Below are 23,501 nucleotides of genomic sequence, written 5' to 3'. Positions count from 1 at the left end.
CTGGATCCCATCCCCAGCTCTGTTTGATCAACACCTTGGGCTTAGCAGTGGTCAGGAGACCCAGAAAGCTCACAGGCCAATGTGACAGAAAAGAGACATTGACCAGACGTGGGGTTTCAGATGTGGGTTGGGAAGTGAGGAGACTGCTCAGTAGATAAAGAGCTCACTGTGTAAGTGTAAGGACGAGAGTTCATTGTACCAGACCTCACGTAGAAGCCATGATCCCACATAGGGTCTCAAGGAGACACCCTGCCTCAACAAATAAGGTGGAGAGTAATTGAGGAAGACACTGGATGTCAACTTCAGACCTCCACACACATGCACACGCATGGGTGTGGATGCACCTGTGTACATATGAGCACCCACATACCACACACACATACAAAAGATAAAAATTTAGGTTGGTTAAGACACACCCAGTCTTAAAATCTGTTTCTGTATTTGGCCAAGTGGTTTTCAGCCTTCAAAGCTGAAAAGTGGGGTGACATTTTTCCTTTGAGCCCCTTAGGTTCCCCTTAAAAGAATGGGCAGCAACTCTAGTGACCCTTGCCTACTGGGGTGTGTGATGCGCATCGTGGATGTGTGTGGTGTTGCACATCGCAGATGTGTGTGGTGCTGCCTGTGTTAAAGTTTACAAGACAAGAGCCTGGTAGGCTCTATGGCGGAATCATCAACGATGCAGGGGCCAGGACTTGGAGAGACACCATGGTGCACAGAATCCAGACACAGGACCCTGCAGCAATAAAGTTCCCACAGGGGTCATGCCCTAGCCTTGCGCTCAGTTTATCACTAGTCATGGCGCCAGGCCCAGCCCAGTCCTAGAGCCCTGGTTCTTTCTACCGTTCATCCCTTAACTTGGTGGTCCAGACATGTGGCACCACACAATGTGTCATCGTCACATACACCTCAGTACACTGAGGCATGGGTGGAGAATCATACAAGGTCTAGGAGAACAGAGGAGCATACTCCTGGCCACATGCCAGAAAGGACCTCACAATGGAGGCACGACGGCCATCATTCACTGGAGATTCTTGATCTTGCTACCAGTGGTAGCTGGAAGGTCAGCAATGCTGGCCTAGGTATCAGAGATGATCAATAAACAGAGGGTATGCAGGATGGTTCCTTCCCAAGGTCTGGCACACATTTACCCCTTCCCAAATCTAGGAATCCAACCTGATACCCCTTTCTATATTAAAGGGTTCTCTAGTACACAGTCCCTCCAACTCAGACAAGGTATCTCCATGTGAATGACGCTCTTGTAGGAACGAACAGCTGCTAGAGTGCTGGGGCTCCTGACACTGTGAACACGAATTCTCCCACAAGCACCCATGTTCTCATCCATCCACCACTGTGCAGGGCCCCCTGCCTGGGAGTGGCTGGTTCCAGTGGCTCCCTGCTGTTATTACCTTTGGCTCCATGGGTAGGTCTTATCTGTCTTCCCAAAACTCCATGAAACACTGGCTACCAGAACCAGCAGAGCTGGATCCAGCCCCTGTGGGATTGGACTAACTTCACCATCTCTGGGTCTGGTCCTAACGCACAGTTTGATCCAAGAAAGATAACCAGCTGAAATCTACCGAAAAAACCACCACAAAACAAGACACTTGTAACCAATGTCCACATGCTCTTCAAACCTATAAACAATACTTACCCCAGTGGGCTCCAGAGGGTGGCAGGAAGGCCAGTGTAGTCTTCAAACATCCCTCCCTCCCAGAGGAAGGAAACTGTACAAGCATCTTCTAAGCCAGCGGATGGCTGTTTCTCCACCAGTGTCCCCAGAACATAGCCACAGACTCTTCCCATGTCCCTGCCAAGTGCTAGGAAATCCCCAGTAAGTTCTAGTGAGTGTTTCTTTCAACAGGCTGACCCAGGACAAAAGCCAAGATAGTCCTTGGGTGTCTGGGGATGCTAATGAAGGTGTGTGTGTGTGTGTGTGTGTGTGTGTGTGTGTGATATTTCCATGGGATCTAGTTTGTAAAACCACACAGCCCAGGGATTATTTTATGTACAAAGATAAGAAAGGCTAACCTACAAGCTAATTGAATCATGCAAATAATTGTTTAGCCATGGGAGAGATTCCTATGGGCATGCTGAGCACCCACATGAGGGAGGACAGCTGTGGAGGGCAATCTATTTTATAAAGTTTATCTGCACAGAATAACTGCTGCAAGATTAATGGGGGCGGCGGCCCCGGCCCTTGTTCTGCCTGCTTCTTCCAGCTGAAATAGGAAAACAGATATATTTATCATAGACATTTGCTGCAACTGATTAACATTAATCTGATTTCCTGTGAGTCAATTTCCTTGAGATATAGTAAACAGGCCAATTATATGCAATGGGCCTCTTTTATTATAAAGATTTGGACATTAGTGACAAGCATGTATGCAAATATATGGACTTTATTACAATCTGAGTAACACAAAAATAACGTCCAATCTGTTAAAAATGTCTAGCTGGTTGTACATATTGTAAACTGTCAATATTAAGACACAGGGAGAAGGGGGAGGGGGCATTGCCTTTTGATTGGCATGTGAGGCCCACTCTTTCCAACTAGTTTAAAGAAGTGAACAGGACAAGGCTCTTGCAAGTCAAAAGACCATCTAGCAAGTTCCTGAGTCGCCATTGGGTCAGAAGAACGTAAGTGTCCAGGGCAACAAGTTTGGGGTCAAGGTGGGCCCTGGGTTGTCTGTGCTTGAGTTTCTCAATCCATAAATACAGGGAGTGAAGGGATGAGATGGTCTAGTGGATGCTCCAAGGCCTCACCAGGAACAGCAGCCAACAGCTTAGCTTCAACATCACCCCACCTTCGCAGACCATGTGTCTGCTGGCCCGGTCCTCAGCAAGCACATGCTCCCCCAAACCCCACCCATGCCTTTTCTGGCTCAAGGAGCAGAGACACACATGACATCCAACTTAATCAGGAAAGCAAAGTTTATTCATGTTTGAAACTACATATAACTACCACAAGGAAGACTTCTCAATCCAGGGTGTGAGCCAGTAGAAAGGAACACGGAACGCTTTTAATACATCAGAATCACCGCCACAAATTATTGTCACGACTCAGTCAGTTTCAGAATCGCATACAATACAAAAGGAGGAGAGGGCCCGCCACACAGGGTGAAATGTACAGTGCTGAATACTGAATCTGAACGCATTACAAGAACCCGCCTTTTTTTTTCATCATTTTTTTTTTCTGTATGGATTAGTAACAAGATGAAAGACATTCAAAACGCTTCTCAGTATTTACAACAGCTTGGCTGATCCTGTGTTAAGAGTCAGACCCAATGTTGCCGATCTCGGCTTTTTAAGGGTTGCAAATACAACCCTGATTTTTCTTTTAAAAGATTACAATATACATTACATTTTGTGAAGGGAAACAAAGAGTTAATTACAAGATGCAAAAAGATAAGAAAGAGACAAACTACAGCGTGAGTATTGTTCAGAGGTAGTAAGTGAGCGCTCTAAGCTACAGAACATGTTGGGATTCTATTGGTTTGTATGAGTTCGCATGAGGTAATAAAGCTGTGTTTTGATTGGTGGGATGTATAAATACTCTTTTGCTACACTATATACAGCACTCCCAAGAGCAGGGCCTTCCCAGACTGCCCAGAGGACGAGCACACCTTGACAAGTCTGTGCAGCACCCAGCACACACGGTCAAACCCAGACAGGTTTTGTTTTCACCTCTGTAGCAGTGAGATCTTCATCTCAGGGCAATCTGGATCCAAGGTCTCATCAGTGCAGACTCCAGATCTGGTGCTTCAGAGGGAGAAAGGAGGCCACCAGTCTTTGCCCTAATTACAACATAGGAGATGGCAACACAAACATGACGAGGGAAGTTCTGAAACACATCTTCCTTAGGAGAGACAGGCGGACAGTGCCTCCCCTCCAAGCCCATCGGTGACATGAGGATGACAATGAGAGTCTGCATGGAAATCTGCAAGGGTTCAGCTCAGGCAAGGTGAACCTTGTATACTCTATAGCTGGGGTCTAGCATAGATGGTACTTCTTACCCTTAAGGCCAAGTAGCTGGCAACTGTGGAACCATTAATGTAAAAGATCAATAATAAATTATGATGAAACAGTCACAGAACTGTCAATGTTACATCTTGGCCTAATTGGATAAAGTGCTTTCTTTTAAACGTGTGTCTTAAGTTTAAATACAAATGATAATGATTCCTTAAAAAACAGGTTTCCCGAGTTCTCTAAGAAGACAGGGTTTACATAAAGCTGTAGGTGGTGGGTTACAAAACGCTTTCCTTCTCCTCCTATTGCTCTGAATGCGCTTATCAAGGCATGTCAGCTGGGAAAGCCCGGGATTAGTTAGAGGTATCCGAGTGCACGCTGCCCGGGCCTTCCGTAGGAGAAGTCACAGAAGATGGAGTTGTTGCATCCTGCCAGCCTCCATTAGCCTGAAAGGAGAGGCACAGGTCAGTGGGTGTGTGTCTACATATTAATTCCACTCCCCGATTTAGAACACCCAGCCGACAACACAAGAGCAAAGACGCATTAGCAAAATGTATTTCCTGAGCCCACTTTGGCAGGAGTTGGAAACATGTGTAAAAGTGGGATTAAATGTATGTAAAACAAATCCATCTCATCAAATAAAGACCCAGCAATAAATCAGCTCAGTGATGATGACTTCAGCTAGTCCCAAGCTGGCATGGAACTTGGCCTCTGGTCTGCTGGGAAAATCACCACTCAAAAGCAACCTTTCAGAAGGTGCAGTGGATACCCTCAACATGACGCCTTGCTCCAGGAAGCAGACACTCCAGCCAGCTTCATCACTGTTCCCATGGAGAAGCCGCCCACACTTCTCCCATACACGCCTGACAGCCAGCTAATGTAACCCTTGGAAAATGAAGGCCAGAATTTCCCTCCAAGTAGTTTCTTTCAGGATGAAAATGTATGAACTGTGGAGGGGTACATGCTATCCAAATGGGGATTGCAATTATCTGCAAGTGCAGCCCCAGCTTGGGGTGGGGCTGCTACCCTGCACATGCCACTGGCCCCTCCTGCCTCTGACCTGCACTAGCTCTAACAGTACTTAGAAATAAATTTGCCTCATGTCTCGCCCTATAGAGGCAATTGCTGAAATCAATGTCTGATCAGATTTCTGCTGTGGCAGACAGCTTGTCGCTACCTATTTTTATGTCAGTCAAGAAGAGGGAGGTGGTGGGCTTGTGAGTTGGGGAACCCTGAGCAGAACTGACGGGGCAGGCCTTTCTGGAGGGAGTGCAAGGGCAAGCTGCCTGAGGCTCCAGCCAGCCTAGCCCCACACCCTGCAGGGCCCCTGGGTTCTCTGCTTCCATCCTGTCCATCTGTAATTTCTCCAGAGAGTCCATCTGAAGGTCCCACAGTTGTGTATGTGATTGTTGTTGCTTCCTGGAACTGGGTCTAGAACCCAGGGCCTTGAGCAGGCTAGGCAAGCTCTCTGTCATGGAGCCACAATGCTGTCCTTAAAGAGCTCCTTGTCTTCTGATTCACTGCACAGTTCTGTATATAAAGCCCCTTCCATCTCTCTAGGACAGTGGTTCTCAACCGTCCTAACACTGCAACCCTTTAACATAGCTCCTCATGCTGTGGTGACCCCCAATCATAAAACTATTTTCATTGCTACTTCATAACTGTAATTTTGCTATTATGAATCATAGTGTAAATATCTGATATGTGACTCCTGTGAAAGGGTCGTTTGACCCCAAAGGGGTTGCAACCCAGAGGTTGAGAACCACTGCTCTTGGGTCAAGGGTTGAGAGGGGTACGTAGGAAACCTACAGCACTGGTAGTCTAAATGAAAAAAAATCATTTGAAGCTTGAGATACCAAATTCAGGGTAGAAAAGGGAAATAAGATGAAATAAGCCATGGCAATGTTTTTGAAAGCCCCAGTCACGCCAGGTTGGGTGGTGACAAGCCCATGTGTGTCCCCTATCTAAAAGGTAAAACTGTTTCCCCTCAGGTATGACAATCTCCTTAGGAAAAGATCCAAGCCTAAAGAGATCCCATCTGAAGTAGGCATCCGTCCTCTTTTATCCAAATTTATAAACAACAAATGTACAATATTTCCCCCTGCATGGCAGCTGCAGGGGAGGTTGTCAACGAGTATTCTTTTTTTTTCAAAATAAATTAATCCTTACTCTGGTGGTTTGAGATTATGCACTGTATTATACAACAGCGTCTTATCAAGCCTCATCAGTGAAGATGGAATTCATGTCTGTAAAATGCTGCAGGCAATCACGGCTTCATATTTTATCATGTTGATAAGGATATCGCACATTCTCTGAAGCATTTCAAAACACTTAAATGAAAAAGGAGAAATGCAACTAAAAGGCTTTTTATCCAGCTTGTTGTGGGTTATTATGAGTTATTTATAAACCCAAAAAGAAGGATTTGACATTTCAAATGTGAGAGATTTGAGTATTTAATGGTGCTTTTTTTCCTTTACAATTGAGCATCCACAGTCACTTTTTAAGTCATTAATATTTACTCTTAGAGCAAAGGAAGTCCCTAAAAGGGAGGCCATTCTCCTCCTTTCTGCTAGCGTGAGTCCCGGAACAGGGTGCTCCTGCACCTCCTTTCCAGGGCTGTGAGTTTGCCATTTCCCATCCATGTCAGAGTAGGAAGCAAGGAGAAGTTTGTGAATCAGTAGAAAGGTTACCCTATCATTAAAGCGGAGGGGCTATTAAACTTACAGGTCACATTTTGCACCCCAGGCCCACAGCCCAGCCAGCTGCCCAAAGAATGGGGTTCTTAGTTTAGCATGGTTACTAATATGGTGGGCCTCCAAGGTTGTATCACCTTTACCTGCTCTGTGCTGTGGAATTTTCCTGTTGCTTGATTCTAAAATAAAGACCTGTTTTCCCACCATTTCCAGAACACAGTAGAATGGCTGCTAGAAAATGTCATCTGAATGGGCTGGTACTTAAGTCCCCACTGATGATAGGACACCAGCCCCTCTTGGGCATCTGTGAGGGCTTCAAAGGACAGCGAAGTAACACCAAGCACTGAGGTCCATAAAATGAAACTGCGGCCCCCAACTGCCAACAAGATGCGGAGCCAAGTTCAGTGACTATTAACTTGTTCATTCCCACAACTGACTCCCCAGGGTACTCACGTTTAAGTTATGTGGACTGTACAGTGAGTTTGCTCCAAGGCCATCACTGTAGCCTCCCGTCTGATTGATAACATGACGGAGGGTATCCACCTAGAAGTGAGACGGAACAGAATTCATCACCTCAATCTATTAAAACACCATCACTTACAAAAGGGAACAATTTGAATTATGTGTGCCACAAGGGTGGAGCATCTTCAATGAAAGACAAATTTATCAATCAAATGTGACTGGAGGGATTTCAAAGATTCCTTGCATATTTAAACACAACCACCTTAGTTTTTCCACACCAGCCAAACAATAGCATCTTCATGGTAATGCAGACTTTCCATTTACAGCAAGCAAATGTGTGTGGCTGTGGGTGAAAATCCACTCACAGATAATGAATGCTGAGTCAGTCTCCCCACCCCGACACACATCCGTCCCTACCACCAGGGTATACAACTAAGAGTGCTTGTTCTCAGTTAAGAGGACAAGAAAGGGGTTGAACCTGGGATCTGCTTTAAGAACTCAGGTTTCAGTTTCCTGACTTGCAAAAATGCAGGAATAAAAGAGTAGTATGTTCTCTTGTTCATTCTCTCTCTCTCCCTCTCTATCCACCCCCTCCCTCTCTCAGGCACACACAATCTTCTGTTCTGTATAACAAAGCCCCGCCCCCATCTCCATGAGCTCAAGCCAGAGCCGAATGCATTCACAAAGTTCATCAGCTTTGAATCGTCAAAGGCATTGTCCACTTGACTTCTTACTGAATTAAGAGGTGGGCAAATGTGTCCCATTGGATGCACCCAGCACAGGGTCTGCATGGATGTGCAGACCACTTCTACGGGTCAGAGTGGGGAGTTTTGAGCCCAAACCCTACCCTGCCAGAAAGGCCCCAGCTGGGGCATTTCTCCTACCTGTGATTGCACATTGGCTCCGACTTGGGACCCTTGGTAAGAATCCCCATTCAGACTCTGCATGTTCATGAACATGTCCCCAGAATTTGGGAGGTTAAAAGAACCAGAGGAACCTGGAAAGGAAAGAGTTAAGTAGCTGAATAACAGAGAGCTACACACACAATCCCCAAGACCTAGAGGCAGGGAAAGGAAGAGACACAGAAGGAAGAGGCATTCCCAGCTCTAGAAGGACAGAGCATTAACTCCAGCTCTAGAAGATTCTGTCACTCACATTACACACAGGAGAAACCTTATAGAGGGCAAACCCAAATGAAAAACCAGAGACAAATCAAAACAGACAAAAAAGCACCCAGGAACTGGCCCTAGCCTGCCTTCTCCTTCTTTCCATTTCTCTACAGATTTAGTCATCAAATGACCTCTTCAACATGGTTGTCATAATGGAGAATAACCTGGAGGAGACACATTTTCTCGTGCTCTTTCCTAGCTATAACCCTGCCTTTCTGTGGCCCACCAGAAATGATGGGGTGTGAGAAAATAAACACCATTCCTTCTGGACGTTTAAATGTGTATTTTAAAATCTCTTTAGAAAGCCTCCAAGCCCCTCAAACCCAGTCACTTGGGCTAGCTGTACCCTTCACTTGTCAGTCAAGTTCCCTGCAATTTAAAGACACTTCTTTGGGTCTGGAGAGATGGCTCAGAGGTTAAGAGCACTGGCTGTTCTTTCAGAGGACCTGGGTTCCTTCCCAGCACCCACATGGCAGCTCACAATTGTCTATATATAACTGCACTTCCATAGGCTCCAACACCCTCACACAGATATACATGCAGGCAAAACACTAATGCATGTGAAATTAAAAATAAATAAATAAAATTAAAAAATAAAGACACTTCTTCTAACTCCATCTAGAATGCCACATAAAATTTCAACAGAATGTTCTGCCAGAAGTATAGCCAGCAGTGCTGGTACGCACATCTAACCCCAGCTATTCAGCTGAGGCAGAGGAATCACAAATTTGAGACCAGATGGAGCTCAAGGCCATTCTGGACAACTTAGTAGACGATCTCAAAAAAATAAATAAATAAAATGGAGGGCTAGTTATGTAGATGACTAGCAAGGGACTGAGCTTTGTATGTGCAAAGCCTTGGGTTCAATCCCTATTGCCACACATATACAGCAATGTAGTCATGAGTCCAATGCCTTATTTTTATATGTAAGTCCAGCAAGCTACATGGCACAAAGGCTGCACCCAGAGCCAAGTGCCCAACATCCAGCAATCAGCACACATGCTCACCTGCTGATTCAGCCTGACAGACCACCAATGACCCTAATGTGATACACAAAACACTATGTGATAGAGCTTTGCCCATCTGCTGAATTAAAGGCCACGATTAAGTATAATCACTGTGAACAGTGGGTGCCATCACAGAACATCTCCACGAGAAGCTTTCAAGTGAATATAAATTTGCCCTTAAACTTCACTGTGCACTCAGTGAGGCTGCGGGTTCAGTCTGTGGGATGGGCACTGTGGCAGGAGTCTGGCTGGCTGAGTGAGAGTGCCATACGTACCAGAGTTCGGTGTGGTGGGTGAGTTGGTCTGGTTGTTCTGCACGGCTGCGGCCACCGCATGCGCAGCTGTCACGGCTGTTTTTGCAGCATAGAGATTGGCCTCCTCTTGAAATTTGCCGATGTTCTTCTTGTACCTGATTCGTTTGTTGCCAAACCAGTTGGACACCTGCCAAGTACAAGAACATGGAATGGAAAGGGTAGAGAAGTTACAAGGAGAAAGCCAAGCTTCCTGTCCTTACTATGTGATAATAAGGGGAGTCTTTGGGTGACACAGTGCCCTGTCTGACACTTCATACCATATGGGTAGTACATAACAGTTTTAGGGGTTCACTTTCCATTTTGGCATACTCTTTTGTACTCGATTGGAAGAACAATGATTCCTGGAACTGGCCATGGGAACACTAAAATGACTAGGGCCACTGCTTATAAAAATACCCAATATGTCATCAAACATAGCAATGAGACTACTAAAAGAAGCTGAAAAGCTACTGGAAGCATTTGTTAAATTAGGTATCATGAAGCACACTTGAAGAAGAATGACTTATTGTTCTTTTGTGGGCCTGGAACAATTTTGGCAGCTATATAGTAGAATCATGTTTGGTCTGCTGAAGAGGGACATCAATTAATAATGGATGAAAAATCCCTTTGTCTCCTGCCTTGGAAGACACTACATGTCTGCCAAGATGGCTGTTCAGGCTCTGTCAGTGACTGTGTGGGAAACCTCAACTTGAAAACTGAAGTCATCTCAATAAGGTCAAATGCAAATGCTGATTACATAAAGTAGAATACACATTTTTCTTTTCCTTTTTTCAAACCACATATGATGTCAGCCAGTACAAATTTCAAAAGAGGATGCTGGCAGAAGTCTGATTTCATCAGCGCTCATAGACAGCAAAACTGTAGCCCAACACTCGGTGCTAAGAGTCACACCATGTGCCCAAGTACCTGTAGTCAAGCCATGTAAACATGCTAAGAGTCACACAGCAATATATAAGAAGGCATGCCCAACACTGTATCATAGGAGTTTGTCTCTCTTTTGTTAAAGTGACAATTTAAAAATATCCCCAGAACTGCCTACTAATCTAGCAGAGGAACTGCTGGTATGGTATCAGGGCCATTGTTCTACCCTAGGTATTATTCATAAGAGTTCCTCAGAGGCCCTGAGCAGAAATAAGGAATGGGATGCAGTTCAGAGCCCTCCAACCCAATTTTCTGCAGTGGGCAGCCCTGCTGGCCACCTCTGCCAAGTCTTTAATTGCTTTGGAAATGGTGCTCTCATTCTTCAACTGATGGCACTCACCCTTCTGGAGAAGGCTAGAAAGCCCTGGCAGGGGATCCCCGAGGGGGAGGCAGCACTGGCCTCACTGCTGTGCATATGCTGCCTAGGAGCACCAAGTACACGCGCGCGCGCGCACACACACACACACACACACACACACACACACACACACACACACACACACACACACACACGAGCACACTTCCCAGGACCCATGCTACAGCACGGGCTACCCAGACAGAAAGAAGGAAAAACCCACCCAAAATCAAGACACTAGAGATCTATATCATCTGGCAGTTTCTGTCAAGTCTTGAGAACAAGGTGGTTGCCCAGGCCACTCAGCTGTCCTCAGCTCAGCAATGTCTGCTGTCCTGCCAGAGCTCATTTTCTCCGTGGTTTCTCCATATTTTGTTCCTTTCTCTTCCAACACCTTTTCCCTCCCCCACCCCCGTCTCTCTCTCTTCCTCTCTGTGTCCTCCAAGGATCACCTCTGGACCTCTTTTCTTTCTCTTTACCTACTTTCGAAACTTTCAGTGACCCTTTCTATGCAGATGACTCTGAGGTTTTGCTTTCTATTCCTAACTTCTTTGAAGAATTTTAGATCTTTGTGTAGATGCCTATAAAACCTGCCATAACCTCTAGCACAGCTGGTTTACGTGGAAGGACAGGTACTTCTCTCTCCTCTCCATGCACCTACAACACCTACCCCCAGATGTGATGCCCACAGCAGAGTCCCTGGCTCCATCCTTGGATAGTCCTGAGTGGACATATGCTTCACTCTGGACTTAGCAACAATAACAAAAAAAAATCTAGCTTTCCTACTCATTCGCTCACTGGTCTTATTTTTGCAACTGTAAACTCACAAAATGAGGTCCATATGCTTGGCCCATAGGACCTATACCCTCCTGCCACTGACCTTCCCACTCTTCCTACTCTTCCTACAGTGTAGGCCTGCAGCAGGTGTGCAGAGGGATGGCCTGGCTGGCAGATATTCAGGAAAAGGAACAGGTACAGAATCTGTCCAGACAAGCTGGCGCTCAGAGGAAAGAGAGAAAAGATAACTCTGTTCAGGGGTTCAGGCCTGAAGCAGGAGACAGGGGCTTAAGAGGGATTTCTATGTGGGAAGAACCAGTATCTGTGAGCCTTTTGATCCCTTCCCACAGCAGAACTATGTCATTCTAAAGATTTATTTTATATGTATGTATGTATACCTGTATGTGTTTATGTGCACCACACGTGTGCAAGAGCTTGAGAAGGCTGGTATCAGATCCCTTGGAACAGGAGTTAGATGTTCTAGGTACTAGGAATTGAGCCTGGGTTCTCTACAAGAGCAACAAGAGTTCTAAGCCACTAACTCATCTCTCCAACCCCAAATTATGTCATTCTAAAAACAGAAAAGTGGGTATGGGGTGTAGGTTTGGTAGTGGTATTGCCTGGCATAAACAGAACCCCAGGTTTCATCCACAGCACCACACAAACCAGGCGTGGTGGTGCATACCTATAATCCTTGCATTCTGGAGGTAGAGTCAAGAAGACTGGAAGTTATCCTTAGCTACATATCAAGTTCAAGGTCAAACTTCAATGCATTAGACTCTGTCAGAAAGAAAGGAAGGGAAAGGGAGGGAGGGAGGAACAGAGGAAAGCTGCTGGCCACAAATCCAAAAGCCAACTAACCAACCCAACACAGGCTCCAAAGAATCAAGACAGAAATAGAACCCAAAGGTTCAAGTTCTGGTGCCACTTGTTAAATCAAATCCTCTAGAACTTTCCACAGTCCCTAGCCTCAGCTCAGGAGGTGCATCTCCAGCTGGTATGCACATGCTGCCTTCATACAGAACAGCCCCTCTGGCTTTCCTGAGTTGGCCTGTTAGGCCTTAGAAAGAGTTAACTATTGAATATATTGTTTACAGTGCAAAGGGAGACAGTCCTGGTTAAGGGGGAATTTGGTATTTCTTAAGAATAATTAATGAAAATTCCCCAACTCTGAATTTAGCAACAAAGGCCCATTTTAGAATTCTCTCCTTCTCAACAATTCTCTGTTGGATTCAGTACTTTGTAGTTAATATTACCTTGACAATCAGAGAAGCTATAATACATTAATGAAACCTAGCCTAGAAAATCAGATTACAGCTTTATTAACAGTTTCATAATTGAGGAATCTCTACCATGGAAGGCCTCATCTCTGGATATGTAAGAATCCTCTGTTTATGCACACCCCTGGACCAATCAAACAACAGTCATCACTAATAAAGGTTTATTTAATTCTCACAGTAAAATTTTAATATCACCAGCAGCCTGGGGAAGCTTTAGCAAGTGGGTTTGCTTGACATCAGATCGTTTCCATTCTGCCAGTCCCAATACTTCTTAATCTTTAATATCAAGGCAATTAAAATTAATGGCCACTCATCTGCAGCTACTGTGGGCAGTGTTTCCTTGACATCAATTGTTTGATGGGATTACCTAGAGGTTAAACTAACAAGCAAGGTTTAATTGGAAGCAATGAAAGAAGCAGTGATCATACGTTATGTTTAACCTGCATAACCACATCTAAATGAATATCCAGAAATGTTAGACTATTTCTCAAATTAAAATATGCACATCACACACATTCTGATATCACGGATTTGGGTACTGTGGTAATCAGTAAGTTCACACAACACAACCGAGAACAGCGTAATTAATACAGAAATTGACACCTAAATTCTGGAGCGGTTTTCATCTTTTAAATGGATACAATTACTGGCAGAAGGCCCGTGGTTGCTCAGTGGGAAGCACAAAAGTTACAGGGCACAGACCCTTTTGCAGCAGTGCTCACGACAGGGCCAGGCTGCAGAATGGGTCGCTAAGGACCGCCTGCCAGCCAGCTGAACTGTGATGGTCTGTGTATCGGTCCACAGTGGAAATAGGCAGGAAATTGGTAAAGGGGAATGGAATATGCTGTCCTGTGTTTCCCGTCTGAGACTCACATCAAAGATCCACAGCCCTGGCTGTGAGGGGGCCAAAGGGCCAGGCAAGAATTTTAAGATGAATTAAAAATGAGTATAAAAACACAATCACCCTCCTGTTGACCCCAGTATACCCAGCCCCAGATGGAACCTCTGGAAGTCAGAGCAGAGGGAAGGGTACATTGTGTGGGTTGCTAAATTTCTCTGGAACTTTTCTCCCAGGCCAAGAAGTGACAGGAAAAGCTTCCAGTCTCTTCCGCATGCCATGACCATGCATGTCCCCTACCTACATCCTGCAGATCACCACTTTAAAAACCAAAGCTGCTTTTGGGTTGGACCCATAGCTCAATGGTGCCATGAGCAAGGCCCTGGGTTCAATACCTGGCATCAAAACAACAGGAAATCCCACAGTGATTTATTGGCTGGAAAGCTTTTCACCTACCTGATGAGGCTTCCCCAACCCCACCCTCACTATGAACTTTCAACTCAGATAGTCAGTTCAAATGCAGGTATGATCATATGAAGGCTAAATGGTTAAGGCTCACACTATGTTTTCAAATCCACATTATGTCACTCACAAGCTGAATGACTTTTGACAAGTCGAGTCCCCTCTGATATAAAATGAGCATGATAATAACACACCCTCCTCGCAGAAACAGTTGGGCGTGTTGGCAGTCTAGGCACAGGCATTATCTGATCACTATTAGCTATTATATCATCCATGTTTTGTCAGTGAAGGAATAACAAAACCAGACTACTCAAAAGCTGCCCCAAATTACACAGCAAAATGTGATGGATCCAGAATTCAACCCAGGACTTCCCATCAGCATTTTCTGAGGATGTTTACTGAGGATGTTATAGTCAGTATTGCCCTAAGTGCTGTGGGGGAGATTAAGAAGTAACTATGTGGCTTCAGTCTAACTTTACAATATGGTCGTGAAAGCAATGGCAAGCCCTCAGAACAATTAGCAAAACTTGAAAGATGGCAATGAGGTCACACTGAGCCACAGAGATGTCCTAGCAGGTCTGAGAAATTAGAGGATACTTCTTCAGTAGGGAAGAAGCTGAAGTGGGCCTTGGCTTTGCCCCACTCCTCAGCAGTTTTATGAAGGCTCCTAATTTCAGTGGCAAATCCCCCACAAACTCACACCAACACCAACAGCCACAGTGCAAGTTGGCCTCCTCTCCCCATACCTTAGGGAGTAGTAACTTCTTTAACCCTTCTTAGGAAAGGCCATTCTAAGGGAAGAGGCTGGGAGCATCTAGGAGTGTTTCTGGAAGAGGCAAGATCTGAGAGGACAATTAAGGAGTAAGTAGCATTTTGGGTGAGGGAGGGAGAGGCACTGGGACATGTGACAGCCAAGATCCCTGCAGGTGGGGTAGCTGTGGTTGAGGAAGGGACAGGAAGAGCCTGCCAGTGTGCCTAGACGGCATCACACTGCTGCAGCCCCAGGGTCTGCAATGTAATGGCTGATGGTGAGGGCAGCTGGAGCTGGCCTCTTTAGCGCTGAGGGTCTATGGGCATTTGCTGGAATCCTCCCTGAAGTAATTTTGAAAAATCATGTACTTCTCACACATTTTTTATTCCTTGCACATTTTTAAAGTTGGCACCTACAATTTTTCATTATAAGTCTTAGAGTTATAAACAATGTTATTCAGTATGTCATAAATATTGACATTTCAAAATAAAACTGCAACACTACTCTTTAAAGTGTAGCCAAATACAATAGCACAGCAATTCAACACCACTATCCACATTAAAACACATAAGCTTGCTTTTTGAGGTTCAGAATTTTACATTCTTTTTTTGTTCTAAAAGTATATTTCCATTTTATTTCTCTCCCATATTATCCTAATGCAATATACTTTTATGCTCAGCATATGAAATATATGGAAATTTAAACATTTAAATTGTTTTTATTTCTTATAATTATAAGGCTATACATGTTTGATATTTCCTTCTGGATTAAGCTGTCACTGCACTTAATCTAAAATTGGTCAAAGCAATACAAATACTTATTTTGGCAAATAAAGGTACTTATTTTGAACAATAAATGTAAAGTTTATTATACATTAATTTCTTGATCAGAAATGAAGCATAGGTTATTACCAATATACTTCACATTATCCCTTTCTGAGGACCAAAAAGGGTCTCCTACTTTGGGGCAAAAGACTCTGAAGTACTGGGCCAATTATTCTTTCTTTCAGAAAGTGGGAAAAAGGGGATGAGAGATGGGAGGAAGAAAAAGACCAGTGACATGAAGCCTCCTGCAGCGCCTTAAGGAGCTGGGTGTGAGGAAGGAGAACACACACTCATACAAACACCCACCAGTGACGGTTTAAACCTCTGCATGGGTGCCCACGGGAGCATCCTCAGCTGCTGCTCAGAGCACCAGGGCCTCCCTGGAGAATGCTGCCTGAAGTGGCTGGGCTAATCTGGCTAGGAACTAATCTCTCTTGTGACCATAGTAGTGAAACCTTAGGGCAGGGTATGCCTGGAGAAGGCCTTCTTCACTGTAAGCATGGGACACACTTGGGGTAACCATTCCCATGGGACACAGAGAGCATTGCAGCTAGACCAAGAACAAATCGGTCAGCTCCAGGAAATCAAAGATGTTCTGAGTAAAAAAAACAAGTTGTGTGTGTACGTGTATGACTTATTAGTTAGCATAACTTTTCCAGAGACTATGCCAACAAAAAATATATATCCTTAGACCAACCTTATTATAAGAACTTATCTTGAGGAATTTAGAGATACTTGTACAGATATATACCACACTCCTACTTACAATAACAATAATAGCAATGACAAAAGGATAAAATTTATAGGAACCTGTATGATGGAAAACAATCATTGATTACAGATCATGTTGAAGAGAAATACTTATTGACACGGCACTATAATATACTGCAAATAGGGGAAAGTTAATTTTCCCTTTCAAACAATATGAAGTTTTGTGTGTGAAAATACACAGATATAGCTGCACACATGCATAGACCTGTATTCATGCACAGGCAGAAAGTATCATCCAAACCACTAAAGAGTGGTCATGATAAGGGTAGACTTTGTTGGCACATATTCCTTAACAGATAAGAAGTCCCTAAAGCACTTCTATCTGGCATCCTGAACAAACATGGTAGTGTGGGGTGGTAGCATATGCACCAAGACAGCCGTGTCAATGGACAATCACCATTCTGTCTTCACTTCATTGTCAACAGAAATGGCATTATGCAGCTTTGCTTTCCAAAGCAACTATTGAGAGCTGAACACGGTAGTACATGGCTGTAGTATCAGCACATGGGACATTGAGGTAAGAGGACTGCTTGAGCCTATGTAGTAAAGACCAGTCTAGGCAACATAGTGATAATAAGTACATACCACTGAAAAGTCACACACTTATGAGTTGTTTTTTTTTTTTGCTCTCCTCAGGGCTACAGGAAGAATCAACTCTTATTCCTTGTTTGAGAGAGGTTTCAAGTAGCAGGTCTAAGAATTCTGAATACAAAATTAAAACCAGCTTGTAAATCTCAAGCCATTAAAATTTCCCAACATGCCGGACGTTGGTGGTGCACGCCCTTAATCCCAGAACTTGGGAGGCAGAGGCAGGTGGATCTCTGAGTTCGAGGCCAGCCTGGTCTACAAGAGCTAGTTCCAGGACAGTCTCCAAAGCAATACAGAGAAACCCTGTCTCGAAAAAAAACCCCAAAAGAAAAAAAATTTCCCAACAGTTTTGTGTTTAAGAAAAGAAAAATCTGCCGGGCGGTGGTGGCGCACGCCTTTAATCCCAGCACTCGGGAGGCAGAGGCAGGCAGATCTCTGTGAGTTCAAGGCCGGGCTGGACCAACAGCCTCCAAAACAATACAGAGAAACCCTGTCTCGTAAAAAAAAAAAAAATCTATGTTAAAATAAAAAACTAACTCATTTATAATTTCTATACAGTCACCAACAGGCAACTTATCAGCTGGTTTTAATTGTATCTTATATTACCAGTTCTATCACATTTATTTATCATGTTAATAATGTTAAATAAAGGAGAAAACTTAAAGACTTCCTTGGCACAAGTACAATGTGCTAGCTCTTCCTTCACAGGGCTTCTGCACAGACTTCATCAGGGAGAGGAGTTGGTTAACATGGAAGCATCACTACCAAAATTAACAAACTGAAAATTTATGGAGCACAGCTCTTGACAAACTTGCCACTATGTCTCCTCATGTTTACTTGTGACGCATGCTTTATGTAGTGTGCCTAATTAAACGAACATTATGGGATGCTGAAATGGAAAGCTGTGTAAAATGGAACATGGCAGTGTATCTGCATGGTTAATGTTTTACCTCTATCAAAGAGTTTCTCCCTAATCTATATGTTCTCACCCCCATGCTGGAGCTCAGTTTTAAATGAATGATAGAAAGCAAGTCTGCTGAGCTTTTAAAGTAAATGTGTTGGTAAACACGAACCCTCACCTTATTAACTCCTCTGCCCCGCAAGGCAGGCATCTGGTAGCTTCTGAAGGGCAGAAAGCCTGGACAGACACATAGTATGGGTCCCCAGAGGCTCAAGAGAACACCCAGATAAATGGGCCTGAGAGCTAACCAGAGCCATCCCAGTTCTGCAAATTCCTGTCTACATGACTATGGGCCAGTCGAGAGTTAAGGCTCACCTGTCTTGGGCTACAAGAGGGGCCATGATACCCACTCATGTTTTCTAGCACAAAACCCTTTGGGGTTAAAATATGGATTAGACTAATAATTCAATTCTTTTAAATTTCCATTTTAGAAAGCAAGGTCCAAATTTATAATAACTGTCTTGAAAACCAACTTTTGGAATACAGTGCACTTCTAACAGGAGAACCAAAAAACTTGAGTTTCTGCTCCCACATTATGTGAAGTTACTTAAAGCAGATCTTCTTGTCAAGTACAGTATTTGTTTATTTGTTTGGAGCTGGGAAAAATTGTATTGCCATAATGTGCGATAAGATTACAGTTTGGCTTTGCCCTTCCTTCTCTACCCATGATAGACTGATAACCACTCGTGACGTTTACAAAGAGGCTCAACTACGAGTCTATAAACCATCAGCCTTGCGGCCACAGTGCACAGAGAATGACACCGCTCATCTTCCTAGAACACATGCTGAGAGCAACTTCCACAGATGGCATGTCCTTTAAGATTGCTTCTCTTTCCCTCCCTCAAAGAAAATCGTTTCTCCCACTTCTAAAAATAAAACTAGGTTAGGTAAACACTCCCTGGTTTCCTTCCTAGGCTCTAGAGAAGCCATGACATCTCACAACGGGGCATCACAGCTACAGAATTGCTCTCAGTTGTAGAACCATCACTGGGTAGCACAGCATCCCAGAATCCAAACACAAAGGTACTTAAATAATAACAGGGCAGATTTTTACCCTGAGATGTTTCATATAAATCTAATGCTAGTAAATGAAAACATAAAATTTTATCCAGTCCTATATAAAAGTGCTAGTCAAATATTGTTTCTTCTACCAACACTGTCTACCACACACCTGCCAGTTTCTTTTGAAAAATCCAGAAAAAAATGACATTGACTTTTATTCCTTCTCTTTATTATTATTTCTTACAATGCTAGAGGTCAACCTAGGGCTTCCCCCACACTAGAAACACTGGCCCCTGACTGACTTCCTTTAAAAGGGGGAGATCTAGTCTCAAAAGGAATCCTGTCCTTGAACATACATGAATATATCTCACCAAGACCACATCACATGCATTGAAAGAGTAAAGAATATAGCAGGGCTAGGCCTGTGAGAGTCTAAGAACAGACACATTCCTTCCTCATCCTGGGTGGATATTTTTGGAGTTGGTGAGAACTTGGGGGCTAGGTGTTGGGGTTAGTATCCTGATTTGTTGGAGGTCAGAATCTCCAGCTTCTGTTCCAAATGATCAGCTTCCACTCCCAACTGCTGGCTGAATGAATACTAATGTAGCATTGACAGGGTACTCATGACACACTACTCTATAGTGTAATCTACATAGATGATCTCAATGAGCACTGAATCTCACAAAGAGACATCAGCACTCTTAGCTTACACATAAAGCTTGACTGGATTAAACAGCCCACTCTAGGTCCTGGTACTACTAGACAGTGGGCAGCTTGGCCTGAAATTCTACTGCATTTGCTCTACTGACTGCATTTGGATACACAGTTGAACTGTAGATATTCTCAAAATGTATGATATGAAAGGGCACTGCTATTGTCCATTACAGGCTATGAGTAACTCAGATGAATCTGTTTCAGCAAGGAGCTGGTGGTGTACCTGCAGGGCAATAGATTAACGAATTGAATGAGACATGAGAAAAGGAAAATTACCACTCTAGATTGTCCCTCTTTAGGTCTTCTATTGTCACCTGACATGGTTTCAGTCAGGAACACCATTAGTTTTTTAAAAACCACTTTCTACCCCTGGGCTCTGAGATTTCCCAGTGCAGATCACAAGCTCAGGCCATTAACAGGTTTTGCCAGTGAGTTCACTTTTGGACTCATCTACAGCCAGACCACTCACCCACACATCTCATGGTTCCCCAAAGCAGCCCTCTTACCATTGCTTTGTCCTCTTGTATGCAGTCTTAACTACATCCTCATTCTGCTGGTCACCACATATCATCTTGTAGTACCAAGCATAAACATTTACAAAGGCTTCCTAAGTGTCCAGTCCCATGCTGAGCACTCTATACGTGGCTACCAACCCTCCTAACAATCAAATGAGGTAGGTTTTATTATTTTCCCTATTTTATAAACAAGAAAAGAGAGACGTAGAGTCGTAATAACTTTTCCAGGCATGCAACTAGTAAATGACGGAGTACACAAACAAACCGTGCCACGCTGAGCTCAGAACAGGTCTGTCCACTCACGTCCTCCTTTGGGCTCCCATTTCTACTGACAGTTGCCTTTTCATTCCATTTCCAAGAATGAAAATTGCAAGCACATGTGACTCGTGCTGAACACTAAAAGACTGAACATTCAAGTGTTTACCTGCATGTGTATGTTTCTCTGTGTGGGTATGTGCACATGAATGCAGATGACCACGAAGGCCAAAGGCACTGGATGCCTCAGAGCTGGAGCTACAAGCCATTGCAAGCTGCCACATATGATTATGGGGAACTGAACTCAGGCCTTCTACAATAATCGTGTGGCAGGGCATTGGTGGCGCACACCTTTAACCTCAGCACTCAGGAGGCAGAGGCAGGGGGATCTCTGTGAGTTTGAGGCCAGCCTGGTCTACAGAGTGATTTCCAGGACAGGCTCCAAAGCCATACAGAGAAACCCTGCCTTGAAAAACAAAAACAAAGAATAGTGTATACTCTTAACCATGAGCCATCTCTCCAAACCCAGCAGACAGACTTTTCAAATAAGCAGTGCTTGCTTGGTTTGGGTAGGATATGGTCTATTTTTCTCCAATTATGGTCATCGCTACACTTATTTTTACTATTTCCTTCTTCCTTGGTCTCATGTTAGTGTCCCTTAACATTCCAAGATGATTTCCTATCATTTACTTCCAGCCATTTGTGTGTATGTAAGTACAAAATACATACACATAGACACCATACATCTATGCATACATATTCTACATACATATATATTTAAATTTATACATTTATTTCTAAGCAAGGCCTTAGGAAAAGGCAGTGAAATTTGGATATTAACTATTTCCACTATCATTTAATTAAAATGTTTTCAAATTTCCACTGTAGATCCTGCATTAACCCAGAGATTACTAAAGCTACTGGTTAAATTCCAGATGTACATAACTTTTCTAGTGTCTTTTTTATTACTGATGTCTATTTTAATTCTGCTATAGTTAGAAAGCACACTCTGCTTTAACTTGTTCAGAATGTACTAAGAAGCCACACATGGTAAAACACAACTGTTGTTCTGGTATTCACAGGGGTGGATGTAAGATGAAGACTTTCACAGCAAACTCCAGGTCAGCCTGGGCTACCTGAGACTCTGCCCCTTCCCCCAAAGCCTAAATAAATTAATAAATAAATAAGGAAAAAAATAATATATATTAGAGGTGCTTCATTAGCCCAGATTATATAGCTAGTTTCTAAAATGTAAAAATACTGACATACATATATATTCTGTAATTATTGGAAACTGAAAACTTGTGTTCAAATCTTCCCTGTGTGTGATATTAAAATGTCCCAGGACCATCAACATCAGTATTAAACTAGAGTCTACAGAGGTCAGACCATTGCAGACCCTTTGGTTCAGCACTTACAGTGTCCTGGAATCTGCACACTCACAGGTCTCTCCATCACTCTTAAGTACACTAACGCTTAAAACGCATGTTGAAATGTGCATGTATGTCTATCTGCTGCTCAGCAACAGAAAGATATGGAATTCTCTTGCTGTGATTTTTGGGTTTTAATTTTTCTTTGAAATTACTGAAGTTTTGGCCTTATGGTTCTGAGTTGATATTATTGGGTACTCATAAAAGTAGAACTGCTATCATGACATTATTTTGTATCGCCAGTAAAACCTTTTGTCTTGAAGTATTTTGAATCTGGTATTGCTTTCTGTTGGCTATTGCTTGCCTGCTATATATTTTTTAGGTTACTACTATTGTTTTTCCCATGTCTGTATATTTTAAGTATGTCTCTTAGAGAATACATAATTTTCATTTTATATCCTATTTGACTATATTTTTGTTTATTTAGACTATCTGATATTAGTATGATTATTGATATATTTGGGAACCCTATCATCCCATAAGTACTTCTAATTTGTTTCCCTTACTCTGCATCCTGTCCCCTTTTAATCCTCTTTAGATTAGTTTTTACTCCATATGCCCTTGCTATTTATTTGAAAAATTACATAGCCCTTGGGCACTCTTGAAGTTACTAAAGATTTCACTTTCTTGACTACTAAAGTTTAACATTAACTGGCACTTTATTAGTTGGTATTTTCCAGAAAAATGTAAAAGCCTTAAAATATCCCCCTCCATCACCTATAAGGCATTATCATCATATATTTTAATTCTATGCATGGTATAAATAAATAGGGCATTAGTATCCTTATACAATAGATTTTGAGTCAAACTCACACAGCTGCCCTCTGCTTACTGTTTCTTATATCTGCCGTCCTGTCTGAAATCTTTTTATTTTTCTACGAGGAATTGCTTATATTTTTTTAAAGAGAAAGAGAAAGACAAATTCTTTCAATTTTTGATAAAAAAAACCCTTTGACTTCTATCAAAAAGCACGTTTGGCAGGTATGGAATTCTCAGTTGACATTTCCTGTAAATCATCTTTGACAATGCCGGCCCTCCCTGTCACAGCTTTATTACTCAGTTAAGTTAGTGGATGGTGTAAGTGTTGCTTTTTAGCACAGTCTTATTTTCCCTCTGGATGCCTTTGTTTTGACTGCTTAGCATGGATTACTATTTATTTATTCTGTGTGGAACTACAGTTTTTCCTGAATTTGGGGTCTGGAATCTGCCATATGATTTGTAAAGCACTCAATTATTACATTTAAATTGATATGCAGGGCTGGAGAGACAGCTCAGCAGCAGCTAAGAGCACAGGCTGTTCTTCCAGCAGACCTGAGTTCAATTCTTAGCAACCACGTGGTGGCTCACAACCATCTATAGTGGGGTCTGATACTCTCTTTTGGCGTTCATGGAGATAGAGCACTCATACAAATTAAATAAATAAGTAAATTTTGCCCAGTGATAGTG

The 23,501-nt window shown here is 43.2% G+C and overlaps 1 protein-coding gene across 3 annotated transcripts in view; it reads right to left on the bottom strand.

The window, feature by feature from the left end:
* Positions 1–2,913: 2,913 nt before the first annotated feature.
* Pbx3 (PBX homeobox 3) overlaps positions 2,914–23,501 on the bottom strand; it is a 189,729-nt gene continuing 169,141 nt past the window's right edge. For 2 of the 3 annotated variants that reach the window (XM_040735723.1, XM_040735725.1), the window contains exons 6-9: positions 9,573–9,738; positions 8,006–8,118; positions 7,113–7,202; positions 2,914–4,412 (exon numbers count right to left, since the gene is read on the bottom strand). In XM_040735723.1, coding sequence (XP_040591657.1) covers positions 4,320–4,412; positions 7,113–7,202; positions 8,006–8,118; positions 9,573–9,738 — 462 coding nt within the window. In that variant the 3' untranslated portion in view covers positions 2,914–4,319. The remainder of the gene's footprint in view (positions 4,413–7,112; positions 7,203–8,005; positions 8,119–9,572; positions 9,739–23,501) is intronic. The other variant, XM_040735726.1, reaches the window with a different exon arrangement.

This window comes from Mesocricetus auratus, unplaced genomic scaffold (assembly GCF_017639785.1).
Source record: "Mesocricetus auratus isolate SY011 unplaced genomic scaffold, BCM_Maur_2.0 Super-Scaffold_100047, whole genome shotgun sequence".
Lineage (NCBI taxonomy): Eukaryota > Metazoa > Chordata > Mammalia > Rodentia > Cricetidae > Mesocricetus > Mesocricetus auratus.
The sequence above is the reverse complement of the archived record's forward strand: the minus strand, read 5'-3'. Positions and strand labels throughout refer to the sequence as shown.